The 23,059-nt window shown below is 45.9% G+C and overlaps 1 protein-coding gene across 1 annotated transcript in view; it reads right to left on the bottom strand.

The window, feature by feature from the left end:
• The window catches only part of GPA33 (glycoprotein A33), a 299,569-nt gene that overhangs the window by 188,666 nt on the left and 87,844 nt on the right, over positions 1-23,059 (bottom strand). The window contains exon 2 of the mRNA XM_069635968.1: positions 11,912-12,063. Within this exon, the coding sequence (XP_069492069.1) occupies positions 11,912-12,063 (152 nt within the window). The remainder of the gene's footprint in view (positions 1-11,911; positions 12,064-23,059) is intronic.

Raw genomic sequence — 23,059 nt, 5'->3', positions numbered from 1 at the left:
ACACAGAAAGAACTCACCAGCCACTGCAGTCCAGTAGGAGTATAATCTAGCAATAGCACATCATCTGTGTACGCGAGCCAACTTACCTTTCATGTCCCTGCAAGCAATGGGGCTAGTGCCACTCTTGAGTTTGTTTCCCATGTCACCAACATCCAAGTTAAACAAGCAGGGGGCCAACACACAACTCTGCCGTAACCTGTTACTAGTCAACTTCAGTGCTAGTGGCCCCATGCATGCATGTTCATCCTGATCTTCAGTTTATTGCCTGTGTGTTAAAAGATTAAAATGTTTACAAGACCAACTGGCGGGCCCCAGGCCTTTAACTCCATCTACAAGATGCTGTGATTAATGGTATCAAAGGCCATTGACCTATCTATGCTCACAACATAGAGAGGCCTGCCACCATTTAATATAGCTGAGTAGGCCAATGTGCCAATAAGAAATCTGTGTAAACTAGTGCTGTGCCCCTTTTAAGTCCTGTCTGGTACCCGAGATGTCAGCCTGTTTTAATCCAAGCTGCCAACTCCACCAACGCTGCGTAATCCAACAATGCTATTGGCCGTTAGTTGTTAGGGCTATTATATAGCATTCTTGGGGACTTAACTCCTCATGAACAGTATTTTGCATTTGTAGTGCGCACTACAGCTCACAGGCATCGAGGCGCTGTGAGAAGACGTAAGAAAACTTGATTATGGGTTACAGGGATGCGGCCCAACAGAGATGCTTAGCACAAAAGTTACGTTACAAGATGCTTTTGATACAGTGTTACTTAGATGCAGACAAAGAGGATCATAGATATGCGCAAGAAACCTAGACAAAGAGCCTTGTTTTGATGGCTTTGCGGAATGCTGAGTGAGAGTCATGGCTCTGATCTGGTGCAGCAGCATGTTCCAGAAGGTGGCGGCCATGGGGGGGAAGCTAGTGCCACCCGAACACACTCTGCGAGTTAGGGGAACCGTGATTTGGTTCGAGTAGGCCAGTCTAGAAGGTCTAGATGGTGTGTGTCCGACAATCCTCTGGGCGAGGTGGGGGGGGGGCACGGCCATGGAGACATGTGTGTGTCAGGGCAAGGGTTTTGAAGACAATTCTGATGTCATGAATTTTGCATGGGTTATTCTTTATTACATTGCCGAATGAATGCAATTATTTCTGGCTCGATAGGTCATCCCGTTCCCGAGATAATTCATCTTTTTGTTTTTGTGGTGTTACGCCGCCATCTACAGGAAGTGCTCATCGAAGCAGATACATGATCCAACACTGGATTAATTTCTATCGCAAAATGTTGCAAAGGACAGTACTTCACCCTCATGATATCAATGGAATTTTGCTACAATTTGAAGATGACATCATCCCACCCGAATCAAAACTAAACATCGAAAGCTGAAACATGATCAACATTCTAAAGAAGGAAGATCAAGACCATGAAGCTGATAGAATTCAACATGCTTTGAGACAGAGCAATGAAAGTGCTGAAGAACATGAAGCAAGACTTACTAATCAGAGAATGTGTGCTTTTAAAAAACAAAAGAACGAAACTGCTGAAGAAACTGAAGTGAGGCTTAACGATCTGAGATTTAAAAAACTGAGAATTGAAATACCGTGCAAAGCCGTTAGTTAAGCTAGTTAATGTATAAAATAATTGCCCACATTTCCAGTGCAGATTTAAACACAATGTTGCTCAAGACATTCGGCACTGGGGAAGTGCTGTAGACGCTCACTGTACAGTGCAATGCAATTTGAATAAGAAATAGAACTGAAAATAAGGAACGCCTGTGTGGGAGGGATGGGGGGCTGAGGGGGGGGGGGGGGGAGTGTGTGCAGCTGAGCAGTCATAAGCAAGTATAAAAACCACCATTTCCCAAATCGGAGGAGCGTGCTTGTGGTGAGATGCAGCAACTATGTGGCCCTTCCTCAAATTCTGCAAGGGTGTACTGTTCAGAGCTTCTTTGCTAACCTGCAGGAATGTATAGTGTACTAAAAAGACACTATACATATGCTCTGTACATACGCTCGGTTGATTAAAGTAATTTTTCCTCCTAAGCAGACTTCAGGCTCAGTGATCCATGTCTTTCAATCACCTACTATAACGTCACCTGTCCTAAAAGTCGTAGGGAAATGATCTCCTGCCTAATTCTTGACCTCTAATACTGGCACCTAATTTTAACAAAACCTCGACCCCCAATCTCGACACTAGTATTTCCACTCCCACAACTCCCTTAAATTAGTTGCCCTAAAACACCTTGCTTTACTCAGCACATAATGTAATCAAATACATTAATATCATCATATTGTTGCACGTAGGCGCCAGTGACCCTGGAGGACAGTAAAGCTACATGAATGTCGCCAGCAGAGGCGAGATTGTGAATAAACTAAATAAGGATGCATCTAGGAAGAACAGCATTTAGGCCCGATTAGATTGGTGCGGGCAAACAAGGGACCGATACCATGGATATGTAAACTTCTGTCCAAGGGCAGGCCAACAGCTGAAAGGGTAATTGGACCACTTTTCAGATAAAGTAAAGTTGCATGCAACTTGAAATGCGCAAATTAAAAATCATTAAGTTATTTTTGCATGTCACCACATACAGATATCTGGTGACACCTCATACCATGTAACATCCAAAAGACAGTTGGAGAAAGGTTTGATATTAAGTAATACAATCAGTTGAAGCCTGAATTTGCCTTGGAGCAATGGGACTACGGGCCTCGTTACCAGTGTGCCGGTCCAGTAACAATGTTGCCGGTAAGCCTACCGGCACAGTTTACTGGACCAGCACACGATTCTACGGGCGGGTGCCGTTAGACCTCGCGGGCAGAATAGCAAACCGCCCACAGAGTTACACGAAAGCACAGGAACCATTATAAACGGTGCCGGTGCTTACGTGGTGCCCATTCCCTTTGAGTCCTATTAAGTCCTAGAACGTTGGGGTTGTAATACCCCGGTGTTACCGGCAAGCGAGGCGCCGGTAAATCTTGCAAGTCCGGCAGCAACCCGCCGGTAGCGCTGGCAGGGTTTCCGCCGGACTTGTAATGAGGCACTGTGTGAATTGGAATTGCCTTGTAAACTTACATTGGCTTTTTCCAGTGTCCCTTCACACCGGACGGAATAAATTGGATGATGGATTCAAGACAAGATTAATCAACATTTCACCAAATCAGAACATCGTGGTATGTAGAGAATACACGTTATAGCCAATTCACAGTTTAGCATTAAAGGGCATCCATTCCTAGCCTGCCACCTATTGGCTGACCAGATGAAAAACATCTGTTTTCCCTGCTTCCAAGGCTGATCACATAAGGTTTAGTCCCGCACAGGATAGATCTGTTAGGCACAAAGGATGTCTAAGAGAAAAGTAATTACGGACAGCCAAGGGAGCCAGGGACAACAGGGCATAGAAATAATGTATTTTATTTTAATTTTTGTTTAGTGCTGGCAATAACCAGAGGGACTCTGAGAAACTTGCATGGTTAAAATATTGCTTTCAGGAAAGGATAGGAAGATTAGGATAGAGAAGTGATAGCACTGGAGGAGGGTAGGGTTATGTGTGGGGAAACAGGTTTTGAGGCTCTGTCTGAAAGCGATGCTGGAGGTTTCAGGGCAAACGCGAAGAGATTGGGTGTTCCATGCCCTGTGTGCCTAGTGGGTAAATGCTTGTTTTTGTGATGATGTGAGTTTGCAGAATGCGATGTGTAGAAGGCTGGCTGGCTTGTCAGGGGTTCGTGTAGGTGATGGGTTTGAGTTGGTCAGGCAGGTAAGATGGAGTTTTGAGGTGGATGGCTTTGAATACAATGCAGAGTCATTTGAAGGCAATAAGTATGGAAGGTGTGTAGTCAGACTGTGCAAATGAACACTCCATTCCGAATTCAAATTTCAATGTTCCAAGGTAAGTGAAGAGATTCCCATCCAGAGTTGTGAATGGAGATTTTTATTGGTGATTACAGCCGGCACGTGTTTCGACCACAGGGTCGTCCTCAAGGCAAATGCTAATTAGGGATAAAGCCCTTTTCCTTGTCCTGAATTTATGATATTGCAAAATTGCAATTAGATGCGTTCTTGTGAACTACCGATTAGGCAGTTCAATATAGCCCTATTAGGCGATCAAATATTGTCATACTATGTTCCGCTTGGATTTCCTGGCTGATGCGTATAAAAGAGGTACCAATACCCAGAGTTGCAAATATACAAGGGATGAAGCCCTTGCGACGGAGATGCGGGTCTGGCTGCTGCGTTTTGTGTGGCCTGCAGGGGGCAAGGGTGGTGTTTGGGACCATGCCGGAATTCTGCCATATTCCCCTGTGTAACATGCTCTGCCCTACGTCAACTTCCTGGGGTCGGAGCCTCCGGGTACTGTGACAAACGAGGGCAGACATAACCTTTCCTCCAACTGTCGCTGGGAAAGAGAGAGAGAGAGAGAGTAAGCTGGAAGGACTTTGAAGCCCGACTTCATTTAAGGGCGCCCAGCTATCTTGTGGCGACAGTGTACCTGGAGATAATAGCGTGGGCGACTTCCCTGGCTTGCGAGGTGCACGGCCCAGATTTCTCCCAGTGTAGTATCCGATCATGGACTTTCCCTCTCCTTCAACTGACAAGTGACTGGCAGTGCCTGAGCTCTGCCAGCCTTCAAAAGGCTGTACCCTGTTGCATACATGTCAACATGCCCCAAGATGACCGATTAGCTTCATTTCGAAATGTAGAACATTGTCATAAAGGCAATTATAAGATATTAAAAACCAAAAAATAAAATACACTAGTTCATATTAAAAATCCCTTAATACTAATAAAAGGGCACAATAGTAAAATTTGCCAGCGCTACAGAGAACTACAAATACGATGCCTTTAAGAAGTGCCCATGGTCAATGCCACTCCATGGGTTTAAGTAGTCTTCGGTCAGGTGCGGCCTCCTGTGCCCCAATAATGCCATCATATGCCTGGTATGGTCACCGTATGCCAAGATATAATCCTACATGGGCAGGTGCTGACGGCGTATGCCAAGTGGAGACGTAGCATGGTCAGCCCAGAGAAACCAAAAGGTAAAGGACACGTCATAGCAGAGTTCTCACAATAAAATATAACCAACATTGAAAGGCCAAGAGTCATGAAGGCATTCACAGTGCATAATAGTCTCGACAATGGGACAACGCTCGTGAGAAGCCACTCTGAAATAAACCTATTAAAAAAAGTGTGTCGTGGTTTATGCATCCACACGTCACATCTCAGGGGTTGAAATTACAGTGAACAAGGATTTAATTGGAAGATATTCACACTAAAGGGCAGCAGTGCCCCAAAGAAAATCTCGTGTGTAGATTGGATTGCCTATTAAAGGGTTTTTGGGAAGTGGTGACTAAAATAAAAATTAATCTGATCCAGGTCGGGTTTTCAGGATACCCCTCATTGATATTCATGAGATACATTTGTATGCAAATGATTGTAAATGTATCGACATTTCCTGAAACCAGTCAGAGTTGGACATCCCTGATGGTCTAGGGCAAAGCACGAGAGTAGCAAACCCAATGCTGGGCCCTTTCTAACGGGGGAAATGCTGGGACTGGAGGTACCAAAGAACCAAGGGTGGCTGGGAGGAGGGGGCCGGGTGGCTGGGAAGCGGGGGGCCGGGTGGGCTGGGAAGCGGGGGCCGGGAAGCGGGGGCTGGGGGGCTGGGAAGCGGGGGCCGGGGGCTGGGAAGCGGGGGCCGGGGGGGGGGGGGGTTCGAGTTGCCAAAACATGCAGCACAAACATTGGGGTGAGTAGGGAGCAAGGTGGACCTAGAACCCGATTAGGGGTGGATAAGAAAGGAGAAACCTAGAAACTGCCCAAAAGGTGATCAAAGGGGAGAGCACCTGCCTAGGGATGGATGTGAAATGAGGCCTCCAAGTTTCCAAGGATTGGATGGGGAGTGGAAGCCCAGGAGGCATGGTTGCTGCCTCCTAGGGTGAATGAGAGGCGGGGCATGGAGACAACTCAGGGGAGGATGGGGAGTGGAAGCCCAGGAGGCATGGTTGCTGCCTCCTAGGGTGAATGAGAGGCGGGGCATGGAGACAACTCAGGGGAGGATGGGGAGTGGAAGCCCAGGAGGCATGGTTGCTGCTGGAGACAACTCAGGGGAGGATGGGGAGTGGAAGCCCAGGAGGCATGGTTGCTGCCTCCTAGGGTGAATGAGAGGCGGGGCATGGAGACAACCCAGGGGAGGATGGGGAGTGGAAGCCCAGGAGGCATGGTTGCTGCCTCCTAGGGTGAATGAGAGGCGGGCATGGAGACAACTCGGGGGAGGATGGGGAGGTGGAAGCCCAGGAGGCATGGTTGCTGCCTCCTAGGGTGAATGAGAGGCGGGGCATGGAGACAACTCAGGGGAGGATGGGGAGTGGAAGCCCAGGAGGCATGGTTGCTGCCTCCTAGGGTGAATGAGAGGCGGGGCATGGAGACAACTCAGGGGAGGATGGGGAGTGGAAGCCCAGGAGGCATGGTTGCTGCCTCCTAGGGTGAATGAGAGGCGGGGCATGGAGACAACTCGGGGGAGGATGGGGAGGTGGAAGCCCAGGAGGCATGGTTGCTGCCTCCTAGGGTGAATGAGAGGCGGGCATGGAGACAACTCGGGGGAGGATGGGGAGTGGAAGCCCAGGAGGCATGGTTGCTGCCTCCTAGGGTGAATGAGAGGCGGGGCATGGAGACAACTCGGGGGAGGATGGGGAGTGGAAGCCCAGGAGGCATGGTTGCTGCCTCCTAGGGTGAATGAGAGGCGGGCATGGAGACAACTCAGGGGAGGATGGGGAGGTGGAAGCCCAGGAGGCATGGTTGCTGCCTCCTAGGGTGAATGAGAGGCGGGGCATGGAGACAACTCAGGGGAGGATGGGGAGTGGAAGCCCAGGAGGCATGGTTGCTGCCTCCTAGGGTGAATGAGAGGCGGGGCATGGAGACAACTCAGGGGAGGATGGGGAGTGGAAGCCCAGGAGGCATGGTTGCTGCCTCCTAGGGTGAATGAGAGGCGGGGCATGGAGACAACTCAGGGGAGGATGGGGAGTGGAAGCCCAGGAGGCATGGTTGCTGCCTCCTAGGGTGAATGAGAGGCGGGGCATGGAGACAACTCAGGGGAGGATGGGGAGTGGAAGCCCAGGAGGCATGGTTGCTGCTGGAGACAACTCAGGGGAGGATGGGGAGTGGAAGCCCAGGAGGCATGGTTGCTGCCTCCTAGGGTGAATGAGAGGCGGGGCATGGAGACAACCCAGGGGAGGATGGGGAGTGGAAGCCCAGGAGGCATGGTTGCTGCCTCCTAGGGTGAATGAGAGGCGGGGCATGGAGACAACTCAGGGGAGGATGGGGAGTGGAAGCCCAGGAGGCATGGTTGCTGCCTCCTAGGGTGAATGAGAGGCGGGGCATGGAGACAACTCAGGGGAGGATGGGGAGGTGGAAGCCCAGGAGGCATGGTTGCTGCCTCCTAGGGTGAATGAGAGGCGGGGCATGGAGACAACTCAGGGGAGGATGGGGAGTGGAAGCCCAGGAGGCATGGTTGCTGCCTCCTAGGGTGAATGAGAGGCGGGCATGGAGACAACTCGGGGGAGGATGGGGAGGTGGAAGCCCAGGAGGCATGGTTGCTGCCTCCTAGGGTGAATGAGAGGCGGGCATGGAGACAACTCGGGGGAGGATGGGGAGTGGAAGCCCAGGAGGCATGGTTGCTGCCTCCTAGGGTGAATGAGAGGCGGGGCATGGAGACAACTCGGGGGAGGATGGGGAGTGGAAGCCCAGGAGGCATGGTTGCTGCCTCCTAGGGTGAATGAGAGGCGGGCATGGAGACAACTCAGGGGAGGATGGGGAGGTGGAAGCCCAGGAGGCATGGTTGCTGCCTCCTAGGGTGAATGAGAGGCGGGGCATGGAGACAACTCAGGGGAGGATGGGGAGTGGAAGCCCAGGAGGCATGGTTGCTGCCTCCTAGGGTGAATGAGAGGCGGGGCATGGAGACAACTCAGGGGAGGATGGGGAGTGGAAGCCCAGGAGGCATGGTTGCTGCCTCCTAGGGTGAATGAGAGGCGGGGCATGGAGACAACTCAGGGGAGGATGGGGAGTGGAAGCCCAGGAGGCATGGTTGCTGCCTCCTAGGGTGAATGAGAGGCGGGGCATGGAGACAACTCAGGGGAGGATGGGGAGTGGAAGCCCAGGAGGCATGGTTGCTGCCTCCTAGGGTGAATGAGAGGCGGGGCATGGAGACAACTCAGGGGAGGATGGGGAGTGGAAGCCCAGGAGGCATGGTTGCTGCCTCCTAGGGTGAATGAGAGGCGGGGCATGGAGACAACTCAGGGGAGGATGGGGAGTGGAAGCCCAGAGTTCAAGTGTAGACGGGAAGGAGTAACCACATATTGGATAGATGCATTCTTGCTACAGAAGGCCACTGTGCTATTGAATGTTTGCATCTGGAGGCAGCTACGGAGTATATACTGCACTGAATCTGCGACAGAGGATTATGCTGCACCGAATGTGCACCAGAGGATTACGCTGCACCGAATGTGCACCAGAGGATTACGCTGCACCGAATCTGCGACAGAGGATTGCACTACACCGAATATGCAACGCATGATTATACTGCACTGCACTGAATATGCAACATATGATTGCATATTCAGTGCAGTGTAATCCTTGTTGCACATTCAGTGCAATGTAATCCTCTGCATATTCAGTGCAGTGTATAACCCTACTGAATGTGCAGAGGATTACATTGCACTGAATGTGCAACAAGGATTACACTGCACTGAATGTGCAACAGAGGATGCACTGCAGTGAACGTGCAACAGAGGGTTATACACTGCATTGAAATTGCAACAGAGGGCTTTACACTGCACTGAATATGCAGAGGATTACACTGCACTGAAACCTGCACTGAATATGCAATAGAGGATTACTCCACTGAATAGGCATCAGAGCATTACACTACACTGAATAGGCAAAGGATTACAGTGCACTGAATATGCACCAAAGGATTACAGTGCACTGAATATGCACCAAAGGATTACAGTGCACTGAATATGCACCAAAGGATTACAGTGCACCAGAGGATTACACTGCACCGAATGTGCACCAGAGGATTACACTGCACCGAATGTGCACCAGAGGATTACACTGCACCGAATGTGCACCAGAGGATTACACTGCACCGAATGTGCACCAGAGGATTACACTGCACCGAATGTGCACCAGAGGATTACACTGCACCGAATGTGCACCAGAGGATTACAGAGCACCGAATGTGCAATAGCGCATTACACTGCATTGCATATGCACCAGAGGATTACACTGCACTGAATGTGCAAAGGATTATACTGCACTGAATATGAACCAGAGGATTACAATGCACTGAATCCTGCACTGAATATGCAACAGAAGAGTACACTGCACAGAATATGCGATGGATGCGGTTTTCATATTCAAACGAAGTATGCACAGATAAGGACCCTACACAATGTGCTTCAAATGAAACCGACACGAAACATGCAATCGTCACAATTAATAGGCTCATTAAGGCAGATGTGCAACTGTTGCAGCTGAGAAAGTACTATTGCGAATAGCCCGGATGTCTGCAGAGCAAAGCGAATGCGGAATGAAGACAGCTGTATGGAGGAGAGCGACATGGTCTAGGCAGTAATAGCTTAAGCACTCAGCTGAGCTAGACGAATGTGGGTGTGCCTGGGTTCATTATTTAATTCCGGTCTGCAACAGGTCCATTACCATTGATCAAGCGACGGAAATGGCGAAAGGTTGGACTCGGAAACACAGACCAGGCTTCCCAGGTTCTGCTTTATTAACATGTTGCCAACTACAGAGCAAAGCGAGAATGCAGCGAGCGAGCCACCCTCTCAGGGAGACAGGAGTCCTTGAGAAGGGATTGCAGCTTGGCTTGGAACACCATTGTAACACGATTTAGAACACACGTAACAGTGGGAATGCGTGATCCGCATTTCTAAGCACACATGCAGGCACCATCTTGGAGACCAGATCACGGGACCTTGAAAGGCCACCCGGGTGGGCAGGTGGTCTACTGTAAACGGGGAGCCTGCAGCGCTGCATGGAGCGCTACGACAGACTGTGCACTACACACTGGTTCTTATGCTCACACACCGGATCAATGTATACGGGGAGGCTGCTGCGCTGCATGGAGTGCTAGGAAAGACTGGGCACTACACACTGGTTCTTATGGTCACACACCGGATCAATGTAAACGGGGAGCCTGCTGCGCTGCATGGAGTGCTAGGAAAGACTGTGCACTACACACTGGTTCTTATGCTCACACACCGGATCAATGTAAACGGGGAGCCTGCTGCGCTGCATGGAGTGCTAGGAAAGACTGCACTACACACTGGTTCTTATGCTCACACACCGTATCAGTGTAAACGGGGAGCATGCTGCGCTGCATGGAGTGCTAGGAAAGACTGTGCACTACACACTGGTTCTTATGCTCACACACCGGATCAGTGTAAACGGGGAGCCTGCTGCGCTGCATGGAGTGCTAGGAAAGACTGCACTACACAATGGTTCTTATGCTCACACACTGTATCAGTGTAAACGGGGAGCCTGCTGCGCTGCATGGAGTGCTACAAAAGACTGTGCACTACACACTGGTTCTTATGCTAACACACCGTATCAGTGTAAATGGGGAGCCTGCTGCGCTGCATGGAGTGCTAGGAAAGACTGTGCACTACACACTGGTTCTTATGCTCACACACCGGATCAATGTAAACGGGGAGCCTGCTGCGCTACAAAAGACTGCACTGCACACTGGTTCTTATGCTCACACACCGGATCAATGTAAACAGGGAGCCTGCTGCGCTGCATGGAGTGCTAGGAAAGACTGCACTACATACTGGTTCTTATGGTCACACACCGGATCAATGTAAACTGGGAGCCTGCTGCGCTGCATGGAGTGCTAGGAAAGACACTGCACTACACACTGGTTCTTATGCTCTCACACCGGATCAATGTAAACGGGGAGCCTGCTGCGCTGCATGGGGTGCTATGACAGACTGTGCACTGCACACTCGTTCTTATGCTCACACACCGGATCAATGTATACGGGGAGCCTGCTGCACTTCATGGAGTGCTATGACAGACTGTGCACTACACACTGGTTCTTATGGTCACACACCGGATCAATGTATACGGGGAGCCTGCTGCGCTGCATGGAGTGCTAGGAAAGACTGTGCACTACACACTGGTTCTTATGGTCACACACCGGATCAATGTATACGGGGAGCCTGCTGCGCTGCATGGAGTGCTAGGAAAGACTCTGCACTAGTGTGCACTACACACTGCTTCTTATGGTCACACACCGGATCAGTGTAAATGGGGAGCCTGCTGCGCTGCATGGAGTGCTACTAAAGACTGCACTACACACTGGTTCTTATGCTCACACACCAGATCAATGTAAACGGGGAGCTTGCTGCGCTGCATGGAGTGCTAGGAAAGACTGTGCACTAGTGTGCACTACACACTGGTTCTTATGCTCACACACCGGATCAATGTAAACAGGGAGCCTGCTGCGCTGCATGGAGTGCTAGGAAAGGCTGTGCACTACACACTGGTTCTTATGCTCACACACCGGATCAATGTAAACGGGGAGCCTGCTGCGCTGCATGCAGTGCTACAAAAGACTGCACTACACACTGGTTCTTATGCTCACACACCGGATCAATGTAAACAGGGAGCCTGCTGCGCTGCATGGAGTGCTAGGAAAGACTGCAGTACACACTGGTTCTTATGCTCACGCACCGGATTAAACGGGGAGCCTGCTGCGCTGCATGGTGTGCTAGGAAAGACTGTGCACTACACACTGGTTCTTATGCTCACGCACCGGATCAATGTAAACGGGGAGCCTGCTAGGAAAGACTGTGCACTACACACTGGTTATGCCCACACACCGGATCTGGGAGGTACCTGATCGAGAAACCTCTTCCACGTTGCAATGCCCCCAGATTTGCTGGCAGCGGTCGTTTCGTACTTGCAGGGCAAGGTCGCATTCTTCCCCCGCGCTACCTGGATGACCTTCGGATTGGCTGTTACTTTAATTGCGAGGGCCGCATCGAGCACTGCAGAGGGAAGAAAGCAAGACGTCAGCAGCGCTCCAAAACAAACCGCATCCATTTTAGAAATGTTTAACGGAGCGCTGCGAGATCGCCGGAAGCGCAGGGCAGATCTCGTTCCAGGATGAACAAATATTCCATATGATACCAAAGGCAGCCTATTGAGCCCCACGTGACACTAAACAGCTTCCCAATTAAATTAAACGCACATAACAGGCTTATTTGTAGAGCAGATGTTCACCCCCAGAGAGGCACCTGGGTAATATTCACAGATAACAGATGCTTATTGTTGCCCAACTTAATGGTACTCATTTTATCAACCTCAGAAGGATGAAAGGCTGAATGGACATGCTGGGATTTGAACCTGTGACCATGAGGTCAAACGCAAGCCCTATCGTGGAAGCCTCTCATGATCATAACTGGGAGATTACATTTTTTTTTATTTTTTAAACCTCAACCAGGAATAAGGACCCTTGTGTAAAATGCCCACAAAACAATAACCCAGAGACCACCCAAAAACCCGCTAACCACTTTCTCCATTTCTGTCTCTCACCCCCACACCTTACAATTACCGCACAGACACACCCAGACAGCCAAGCGAACCACCCTGATAAAATACCCAAACCGCACATGTTTCACCACCTCACCAAATCACAAGCCACTAACCCCCAAAACCAAACAACAATCACTGGGCGTTGCCCATCCGGAAACAATAAGTACCCAGTGCAGAAAACAAAGCACAGCAAGAAAGCTCACATGCACGAGACGCCAGTTACTCCTGGTTCTGCAGCATCAACAGATGAGCACATATTGATCCCATCCCACTCTCCCTCACTAACCAACCCACCCACCCACTCAACCTTACAGAGCTACGAGAGCACCTCGACACCATGAAAATGGCAGCGGTGCACGGTATAAACCAGCATAGCATAGAAAAACTACCAGCAGTGCCATCGCAACTGGCATATTACAGACTATGGGCAGTGGCAGAGGGTGCAATGATGCACCATCGCACATGGTGCCCCATTCAAAAACAGAATGACTAGGCAAGGATCGCAGTCATGAAAGTAGTCAACGGAGCCCCTCTTCCCTTTCCGTAGTGGCCAGTTCCTTTCGGGAAGGCGGAAGTGTGCTACCAATAGGGTCTCAGAGGGGGCTAGTTAAACTGTGAAAGCCGGGACTGACGGCAGAGGGGCTAGTACAGGTGAGGTGGGGGGTGCTCCCGTGCAGAGCGGATGACCCTAGAATGCAGGTTTGCATCATAGAATAAAGCCCACATTCTCATGATAATGGGTGGTACAAGCTTCCATCCCAACAGTCCATGGTGGTGCACTCTAGCCTCAAAGAGGTGGCCTTTTCAAATGGCATAGACCATTCGCAGAGGTCTATACCAGCCATTATATACCCTCTCTGCCATTATATGCCTTCTTATTGACGTCAAACCAAGACTGTGTTGAGGGTATAGGACTCCCACTACTGCCCTCTGTGGCAGGCTATAATCCTATATTAGATACTAGCTAGGCCCCCAAAACTGGACGATTTGGGTAGCGTCCTAGTCGGGCTATCAGTGAGCACTTACTAACGGGATGGAAAGCTTATGGGGGAGGAAGCCTGCAGACCGTGGCGAACCCCCTCCACTCGGAGGAAAAGTAGCCTGGATGACCGCCACCCTCCCTAACCCGTCCAAAGACTGCAACATTCTGCCCAACATCAAGACACTGCATTATACAGACCACTGTACCCTAAAAGTGGATGCTAACTCTATTAGAAGTTGCCTAGGGGCATGCTATCTTTTAGGTATCTCACTCGATTAATAATCTGAAGTTTTATATATGAGTATGGCTGAATTTATGCTGCATATCTATGAAAATGCTTCAATGGGGACACCTTCCGCCATCTTGTAACAGCTGTACCGCCTTAAGTTGCCTATCAAATGATGGCTTTTCTGTAAGATTAGAAAGAGTATTGTTTCTGAACTCCTATCCAGCTGTTCATAGACTGTTTGAAGCAACACAAAAGAGGTGATAGCTGGAAGGTTTAGAATTAATCTTAACCTCTGCCATTGCTCTGAGCAACCCTGCAGCCCATTGTTCTACTCACTGATGAGGCCCAACTAGGCTGAAACATGCCTAGCGATGCTTGTGGTCTCGTGCAGAAAGGATGTGACCAAGCGGTCTGAGCTGGACTGCCCCTTTCAGGGTGGGACCAAGAATGATTTGCATATGGTCCCCTTTCTGTAATGGATTGGCCGGCAAAGTAAAATGGTCTGGAGAGTTGCCCTGGGCAATTGCCAGAAGTTCAAGATGAATTCGGAGGTTGGAATCTTGATTACAGAATTTGTAAAAAACTAGAAGGGCTATTTTGGAAACGAGTGTTAAAGTTACCAAAAGGCATATCAATTACTGTCATCAGACACGAACTTGCATTAGATGAGCTATATCTAAATGTGATTTGGAAATCGCTGTCCCTTTTCCGAAAGATGATAATGCCAAATAAAGAACCAGCGTATGACATACTTGCAGTCAAAAAAGAATGGCCTTATGCGGGAATCTTGCTGCAATGGGTACGAAGTCTAAATGCGATTATCCTAGCCGCCGACAAACAATGCCATGTTGAAGGAGCAACCTCAAATAGCAAAAAGAAAATTGAAAGAATGGGCGTGGATACAAAACTTGGCTAGGTTTGAAGGACTACCCACTGCTCCCAACCTTGGTCCAACAATGAACAAACTGAATAAAATGCCGAGCTATCTGTCATAATTTCCTTTGCGTCATCATCGTGACTGATTTCTGCGTCTACGAATGAATGCCATTACAACCAAGGAAATGCTGTTAATGAGACATGATCACAATACTAAGGACAATTTATGCAGATACTGTCTAACTGAAATAGAAACAGCAAGACATCTCATAGCTGAATGTCACAAACTCAGTGATTTCAAATTTGCTCCAATGAATGGAAAGACGGACGATTGGTGGTACCGCATATTAAGTGGGAGCTCAGTGCACTTAACATGCTCTGTGATAAACTTTATTGTTATAATCATTGACTGAGATAACCAAGAAATCAGGAGGAGAAAAAGCACGAACCAAGTAGTTGTGCATGTGACAGAATGCAAAGATTGATTTAGTTTGTAATAAAAGTTTGTAATAAACTATATGTTTACAATGAAAACAAAAACAAAAAAATGTATTCTATGCTAAAGAGTATGTATTCTATGCTGAAGAGAAAAACCAGCGGCATACATCATCTCATCGGTCGCAACGCCTTTCTAGAGGTTTCCAGATCTACGCACGCAGTTATGCATGCCGATGTGGATCCCTTCCCAATGCGGCATGTGGCCTCAAGCACGGCAACCACTACTGCACTTCGGCTGCAAAGACCACATCCTTTCTGCACGAGACCACAAGCATCCCCAGACCTGTGTCAGCCTAGTTGTGCCTCATCAGTGAGTAGAACAGATAGGCTTTGGGGTTGCCCAGAACAATGGCAGAGGTTAAGATTAATTCTAAACCTTCCAGCTATCACCGCTTTTGTGTTGCTTCAAACAGTCTATGAACAGCCTTTCCATGCCATCAAATATATCTCCTTGCTTACTAGCAGGAGCCTTGAAAGAATCTCTCTGCTTCCCCCCCAGACGGCAAGCCAGAGGAGACCCCAGGGGACCCACCCTCATTCTTCCAAGACTGAAATTTGAGCCCAAAATTAGATTTACTCCGGCGGGGATCTTTCACTCCCTAATATTGAGCTACTTTATCAGACGAGCCTGGGCCCTGCGTGACTCACCATAAGACCAGACTGTTTCGAGAACTGAATTTAATTTCATCACACAGAGGGGAGGGTGAACACGTCATGAAAAGTCTGGGTCCCACAGGCCTTGAGCGGGGCTTTGCAGGTGGCTGGACCAGCAGGGGTGGAAGGAAGGAGTCGGGGACAGAGTGGAGCAGAGTGAGGTTAGAGAGCTCAGAGATAAGGGTGCATGATCAGACTCAATCCTTCACCATTTGAGGGGCAACTGGGTAGATCGGAGCACAAGGAGCTGGAGCTGAAAAGTGTGGACACTAATTTAGTAGGAGAGACGGGGAGTGGAAGGGGATGGTTGAGAGGCAGTGGACAGGATGAGGAAGGGGAGAGAGGGGCTGAGAGAGTCATGGATTATAGAGCTTTTAGCAGGTCCGACTTAAGCACTTTTGGGACCTGTGGCACAGACACCGTTGGTGGGAGGGAGGCTACACCAAACAAAAGGAGTGAGGGATCAAGAATATCTGGTTGCACCCCCCTCATCACAATCACATCCTATAGTTTGAAATGCTGCCTCACAGTAAAAATAAACATGAGTACTCCCTTTCAGTCCCCTTAACCTCTTCAGCTGTGATGTCATTTAAATGATAAACAAGGAGCATGTCAAGGCCAGCATTAGCAGTCCATGACAAGGGTACTTGTGTTCTAGCATAGGTATGGGCGCAATGTTCATCAATAGCAGGCACGAGGAAGGTATACTGGCCATAGTATAAATGCAGGACACAGATCATATGGAAAAGGTGCACATAATCCAGAATAGACAAAATGACTCAGATTAGCCGCCTCGCAGAATGCATAAGTGCTCACGCATAGATACAGGAGACCAATTGGAAGCAAGCAGAAAGCTACACATACCATTGCATAGATAGTGGATGAAGATTAGAATCCACCATGAAGGTGTCCATATATAGATGGGAAAGCATGCACTAAAATCACGTATGTATTTCGTGAATGTGCAGGCATTCCGTGGCTTGAAAAAAGAATCAATGTAAACGATTAGCCCTCCATCTCCAGATACGAACAACGAGGCACGTGAAAGGGTGCGACTGAACATTCACGAACGCAGATCCTTGACCTTTAGTAAGTGCATCACTGTATTAGTTAAACTAGAAGAATAGACAAACAAATGGTACATGTATTTAATGCGTACACTCCTTTAAAATACAGGCACTGTTTTAGGCAACAACAAGCACTTACGTAATGCAACGGATGAAACTCACGTGGCAACCAAAACATTGTGATATAATTAACAAGAAAGCATCAAATACAAATAAAAGACCACAAAGGTAATTGAATATACCTTTAAGTTTCACTGCTTGAAATAACATCTATTGATATTCACGTATTGAAACAAAAATGCCAGTTTGAGTTGGTTTAAAATCGGGAAAAAAAGATGAAGACAGATTTTTCTGAAAACTGAAAGGGTTCAATTGATTTCCGCCATTACTTACAAATTATATAGTCCACTAAAAGGATGGAATTATATTAAGCCGGTCAATATATTCAGCTTTGTGCAAATGAATATGATGCACAAATAACAAAAAACATAAAATCGGTACGTTTCCTTTGTAGTGTGCAAAAAATAAAATGTTAAAAAAATAATTAAAAAAAAAAAAAACAAAAAACAAAAAAAAAAAATCACCCGATATGGGATCATTGCAACAAAAAACGAAAGAAAAAGGTCTCCTCACACACCGTAAAGAAATAAGGTTAGTTTGAAATATCCCCCATGCAGTAAATGGCGGCAAAAATACGGTACGTTTTATTAACCAACATCTCATATGTTCTGGTTTTTTTAGAACTTGTCATGAAAATCAGAAGTCATACCCAACACCACATCAAATGCAACTATGTCGTATAACTAAGAAGTGTCCTGAAGACGGGTCCAATAGAACATGTGAACTAGATTGATTCAAACATGTATCTGTGTTGGATCCAGATGTGTTGACACTTTTCTTTACTAACCTCACCCTTATTTCTATAATTCTACAAGTATCTCTGAGGTAGTAATGTGGTTTGGTTTTGTGACCAAGACGGATGAATTTTTATGTGTTTTAGTATGTTATTTATTTCTATTTTGTAAATGTAAAGATTAGGGGGGTAATTCATGGATTATTTGCGCTGAAAACAAACGGGATTTGTGCGCCATTCTGCCCGCAAATCCCCATTTCTTAAACAGGGATTTGCGGGCAGAATGGCGCACAAATCCCTGTTTTTTTTCCACGCAAAGAATCCATGAATCAGGAAGTAAACTATGTATATTGTTTGAAACCTTGTTGTACCTCTGTCTAAATACAATAGGAGAGGTCCCCAATTTGCAAGGTGTGGATAATTCACACCCAAGCGTGTTAGGAAAGGTAGCTGTTCTAGTGGAATATATACATATATATATATATTCAAAAATCCACGTTTAGCCAAAGATCTCTGCACTCTACCTCTATCAAATAGCTGGTGCTACCGGGCTACAGCTTGGCTAAGCTGACAACATTTCAAAAATGTATCAAACTACAAATTCCAGCCAAGATGTGTTTAAGGCTGAGAATATCATAGCACAATAATGCCCAAGCTCTCTAGACCGCTTTGGTGAAAACATATATATTTTATTTCTTCATTGCAATAATGAGCATCAGTGTTAAAAAATTCTTATTCAATTCTATGCAGACCAGGTAAAAAGCATGAGTACCTCACTGGGTGGAGTTCGCCACGCATTCCGCTCTATTCCAAGAGCTTCGTCAGGCTATTTGTAATCCATTTGGTTGCACTCCCGCTATTGTTTTTAAAAGGTAACCAAGTGGGCGTCAACGCGTTACGTGAGCGCTCCGTCTCACTCTCTACATTGGATCATGTGATCACTACTGCTTTTCTGACCAAACACGTCTTAGTCATGTGACTCTGAGTGACCTGTGATCGAGATATCTCTAAAGCTCTAAAGTTGCACGCAGAATAATAGCCGCCATCTTTGAAGGTCTAAGAGTTTACGTGATCTCCCAATAAATAAGGCTGGTGCCTATATATTTGGAAAGGACCTCTCGCACTCACGCAGTTAATACCCACTTGGTTAGTTACAATCTAGATAACATTTCGCAGGAATAGTCCACTAGTGTGATATCTATCGTTATGATAGGCTTGAAAGAACAGAATTACAATTTCCGTTCTCACGCCTATACAGCTCCCCGGTGATTACCATTACATGCAGAAACAAAGGAATGCAGTCGAAGTTACCTTTCCACATACTATCATGCACCTAGTGGCACTGATATGTTAATATCCTGCACTGCCATGTTATACTAAGTTCTTAAGTTGCTTCCTAATTGGTTCTTATAGCCATAATCGGAAAGTTGGTGCTCGTGCTCATGTAATAATGGATTCCAACAATAAGTGGAATTCACATATGTATATGTATTTCTGAAAGTTAAAATAGTTTGTTTATGCATGTTCAATTGTCTATGCATAAAGCCGTGCAAAATTGCATTTAAATAAAGTGCAACACGTTTGTGCAAATTTGCATTTATATAAAGTGCAACACGTTTGTGCAAATTTGCATTTATATAAAGTGCAATAAGCTTGTGCAAATTAGCTATTTAAAGTGCCAGTGCATTATTCATAGTATCATATACAATGTAAAAACATAAGGTGCTGACTGTATGTTAAAAGTACTTATCTCATTCTCTAAAAAACAGGTACACAATATATTGAATTTTTAGGATACAGTTTAGATGTCCATATGTCAAGTCATATTTTCCTAATAATACATCAGAAAGAGAAGTCAAGTTCATAGTTATTTTTCAATTGGCTCTGAGCAGATTTAAAAGAGATAATAGTAGCTTCATCAATTTCATTTCTATTCATACAGGAACACACATAATTCTGAATCAATATTCAATCCATTAGGTTTTAGTGAGTCAAGTTTACAAATTAGAGTGGCTCCAAGTTGTCGTAATTTGAGTTCTCCGTTTCCCATTCTTTGATGCTGGGGAACATGTGCCAAACCCACAAAAGACATTGCTTTCACATCACTATTGTGTTTTTCTTCAAAGTGAATTGGTAGTGAATAGGTTTGGTCCTTGTTTTTTATGGCCCGATAGTGTTGCAAAATGCGCAGTTTTAAAGGGACCCATTGTGGATCCAATGTAATGTAGTCCACAACTGCATGTAATAACATATACTACATACTTGGTAATGTATGTTATCTTGTGTTTATATTTCCATGATATCCCTTTACTACTCACAAACGGTACTTTGGTTACATGATTACACATTTTGCATTGTCCACATTTGTTGAAGCCCACCTGATGGCTCATATTCTGAAGCCAATTGGAGTAATTCTTTTTTGTTTTGACCGTACTTGGTGCTAAAATGTTCTTAAGCGTTGGTGCTCTGCGAAACGTTACACTAGAATTTTCACTTAATACTTCATTGAGGTCTGTATCCATAGTTAATATATTCCAATGCTTCTGCATTATGGTCTTGATTTGTTCCGCAAGTTGATTATATCCTGTGATAAATCTAATCACTTTATCTTTGCTTTTTAACACAGGATTGAGTAAGTTGGTTCTTTTAACTTCTTCTGCCCTCATATAACCGTCAGTTATAGTTTTTTTAGCATATCCCCCGTTGATGAATCTGCTTCCTATTTTCTTGGCTTCTTTTTGGTAATCATCTTCCGAGCTACAAATTCGTTTTGCCCTTACGAATTCCCCATATGGTATTGACCTCTTCAGGGGAAAGGGATGGTGGTTATTTGCGTGCAGCGTGGAATTAGAGCTGGTTTCCCTTCTATATAGGCTGGATTTCAAATTGTTGTTTTCTATATTGAATTGAACATCTAGAAATACCAACTCTTTTTGTTCATTACACTGGTTAATTCCAAATTGAAGATGTTCTCATTGACGATGTTAGTGTATTCCTCCATTAGTTGTTCACCGTCATTCCATAGGAGGAATAGATCATCTATAAATCTATACCAGACTATTATATGTTTGGTATAGAATTCAAGCTCTTCTCTCCAGGCTACATTAATTTCCCACCATCCCATATAGAGGTTGGCATAGGTGGGTGCCATGCACGAACCCATGGCTGTTCCCCGTTTTTGCCGAAAGAGAACATCATACAGAAAGTAGCATTTGATTATGCGATAACTCACTGATCTTCCATCAAGGAAGTATTTGCAGGCTTTCAGACCATATTGATGTAGAAGTATAAAGTGATGTGACATCTAAATATACCAAAAGATAATTGGCTTCCCAATTGATGTCTTGTAACTTGATTAACAGATCAGCAGTGTCCCGAATATATGAATTTAAACTGAGAACAAAAGGCTGAAAGAAGTAATTCAAAAATCTTGACGTGTTCTCCAATAAACTTCCAATTGATGAAACTATTGGATGACCAGGTGGATCCTCTAATCCCTTGTGAATTTTAGGATTAAAGTAAATAATCGGTGTAGTTGGATGTGTTGTCTTGAGGAATAGGTATTCATCATCAATTAGTGCTTCTTCACACAAATTGTCTAGTAGAGAGAAGAATGTTGTTTTAGTCTCATTCAGAATTGTCATTTCAACTTTTTCATAGTGCATGGTGTTGTCTAGTTGTCTATTTGCTTCTTTGATATAGTTCTCATTGTTCATGACTACCACTCCTCCACCTTTGTTTGACGATCTGATCACTATTGTGAGTTTGTAGTTGTGATGGATTCAGATTTTTGATTCTGTTTTCCGTGTGATTCCAGGTAAAGATTTTAAATCTTTGACAACTAGTTCTTCAAAAATGTCAATGGCACTACATATGATATTAGGACAAAAAACTGATGTAGGTCTCAAATTGCTCGAGCTGCTCATGCCAGTATCAATACCAAACTTCTCTTGTAAATCATTGTCATTTATCATAATTTCTTGTTCCCTTCAATATGGATTTAATTGAAGTTCATTCAGACATGTTAAAGTTGTCATGTCTGACTCTGTAAGGGGAAAGGGTGATAATGTAGTCCCTTGTGTGGTTTGTTTACGTTCTTTGACTTGAGTTGCATAAAACTTTGTCAGTTTGAGCGTTCTAGTAAATTTGAATAAATCAATTCTTGTCACTGTGAAATCATATGTATTGGTGGGGCTGTATGATAATCCAAGTTGGAAAATGGATTCTTCTCCCGGGGATAATGCTCTTGATGAGATGTTGAAGATTTTTAATTTCATGTCTTCTTGCCTCTCGGCTTCCCCTTCTGATTGCTGCCAGATCTTGTGGCTATTTTGTTCATGCTGTCTGGATCGCCTGCCCCTCCTTGTGATCACTTGGCCATTCTTCCTCTTTGTCCTCTTCCTTGGTTTGCTGCTTGGCCTCTTCCTCTTTTGTCTGATCGACTGTTCATGTGTAACAGTTTGAACTCGTCTAAAAAATTCAGCTTTTTGGATATTCCCATTTCCAAATCTGAGGTTTCTATTTCTGAACTACTAGGATCATCTACTTGTGGTGTTGTCGATACCTTTTTTGCTTCTTGTTGCTCCATTCTGGCTTTTATTGGGCCATCAAATCTTTTAGCAAAAGTGTAGATTCTGCCTTGCTCATAGTCAAGCCTATCTCGTTTAAATTTGAGTTGTTTTCTTAATCTTATTTCTCCTTCGAATCTTTCTAAGTTTTTCTCTAATCTTGCCATTCTCTTTTTGCATTCATCTCCTTTCTCAGAGGAAAAAAGTTGCTCTTCCATGTCTTCCATTTCTTTAGTCAACTTGGTTCTAACCAGCTTGGCATACTTGATCAGACTTTCCATCATTCTGAAGGAGCAAGTATTTGTATGGCTTGTCCGTTCCTCTATGAACAAGGGATCCATGTCCTCAAATGTTGGAATTGTCAATATTCTCAGTCCTCTGGGAATGCGCTTGGCCTCTAAATACATCTGTAATGCCATTGCTTCCCACCATTTGGATATCTCTCTTCTCTTGACTCTCTCCAGTTTGTCCATTTTCTGTTGAACAGTCAAACTGGCTGGTAAACTGTTGTCTCCACGGTTATCCGCAATCGGCTTATCCTGATTGAAGAGAATGAGTGCCGCTGCTATTCTCTTTGCTTCTACCTGGTCTGCCATCCTGATATCAACAGTAAGAGTTTCTGTTGTATCTGACTATTAAGAGAAATACAAGAATTATACTCTTAAATATGACTGACCGTTATTGACAGTAGTCTAATCTGAGGGTCTACCCTTTATGCTTTA

This window comes from Ambystoma mexicanum, chromosome 7p, assembly GCF_040938575.1.
Source record: "Ambystoma mexicanum isolate Mex_15411 chromosome 7p, UKY_AmexF1_1, whole genome shotgun sequence".
In the NCBI taxonomy this organism is placed as follows: Eukaryota; Metazoa; Chordata; class Amphibia; order Caudata; family Ambystomatidae; genus Ambystoma; species Ambystoma mexicanum.
This window is presented reverse-complemented; position numbering and strand designations above follow the sequence as displayed.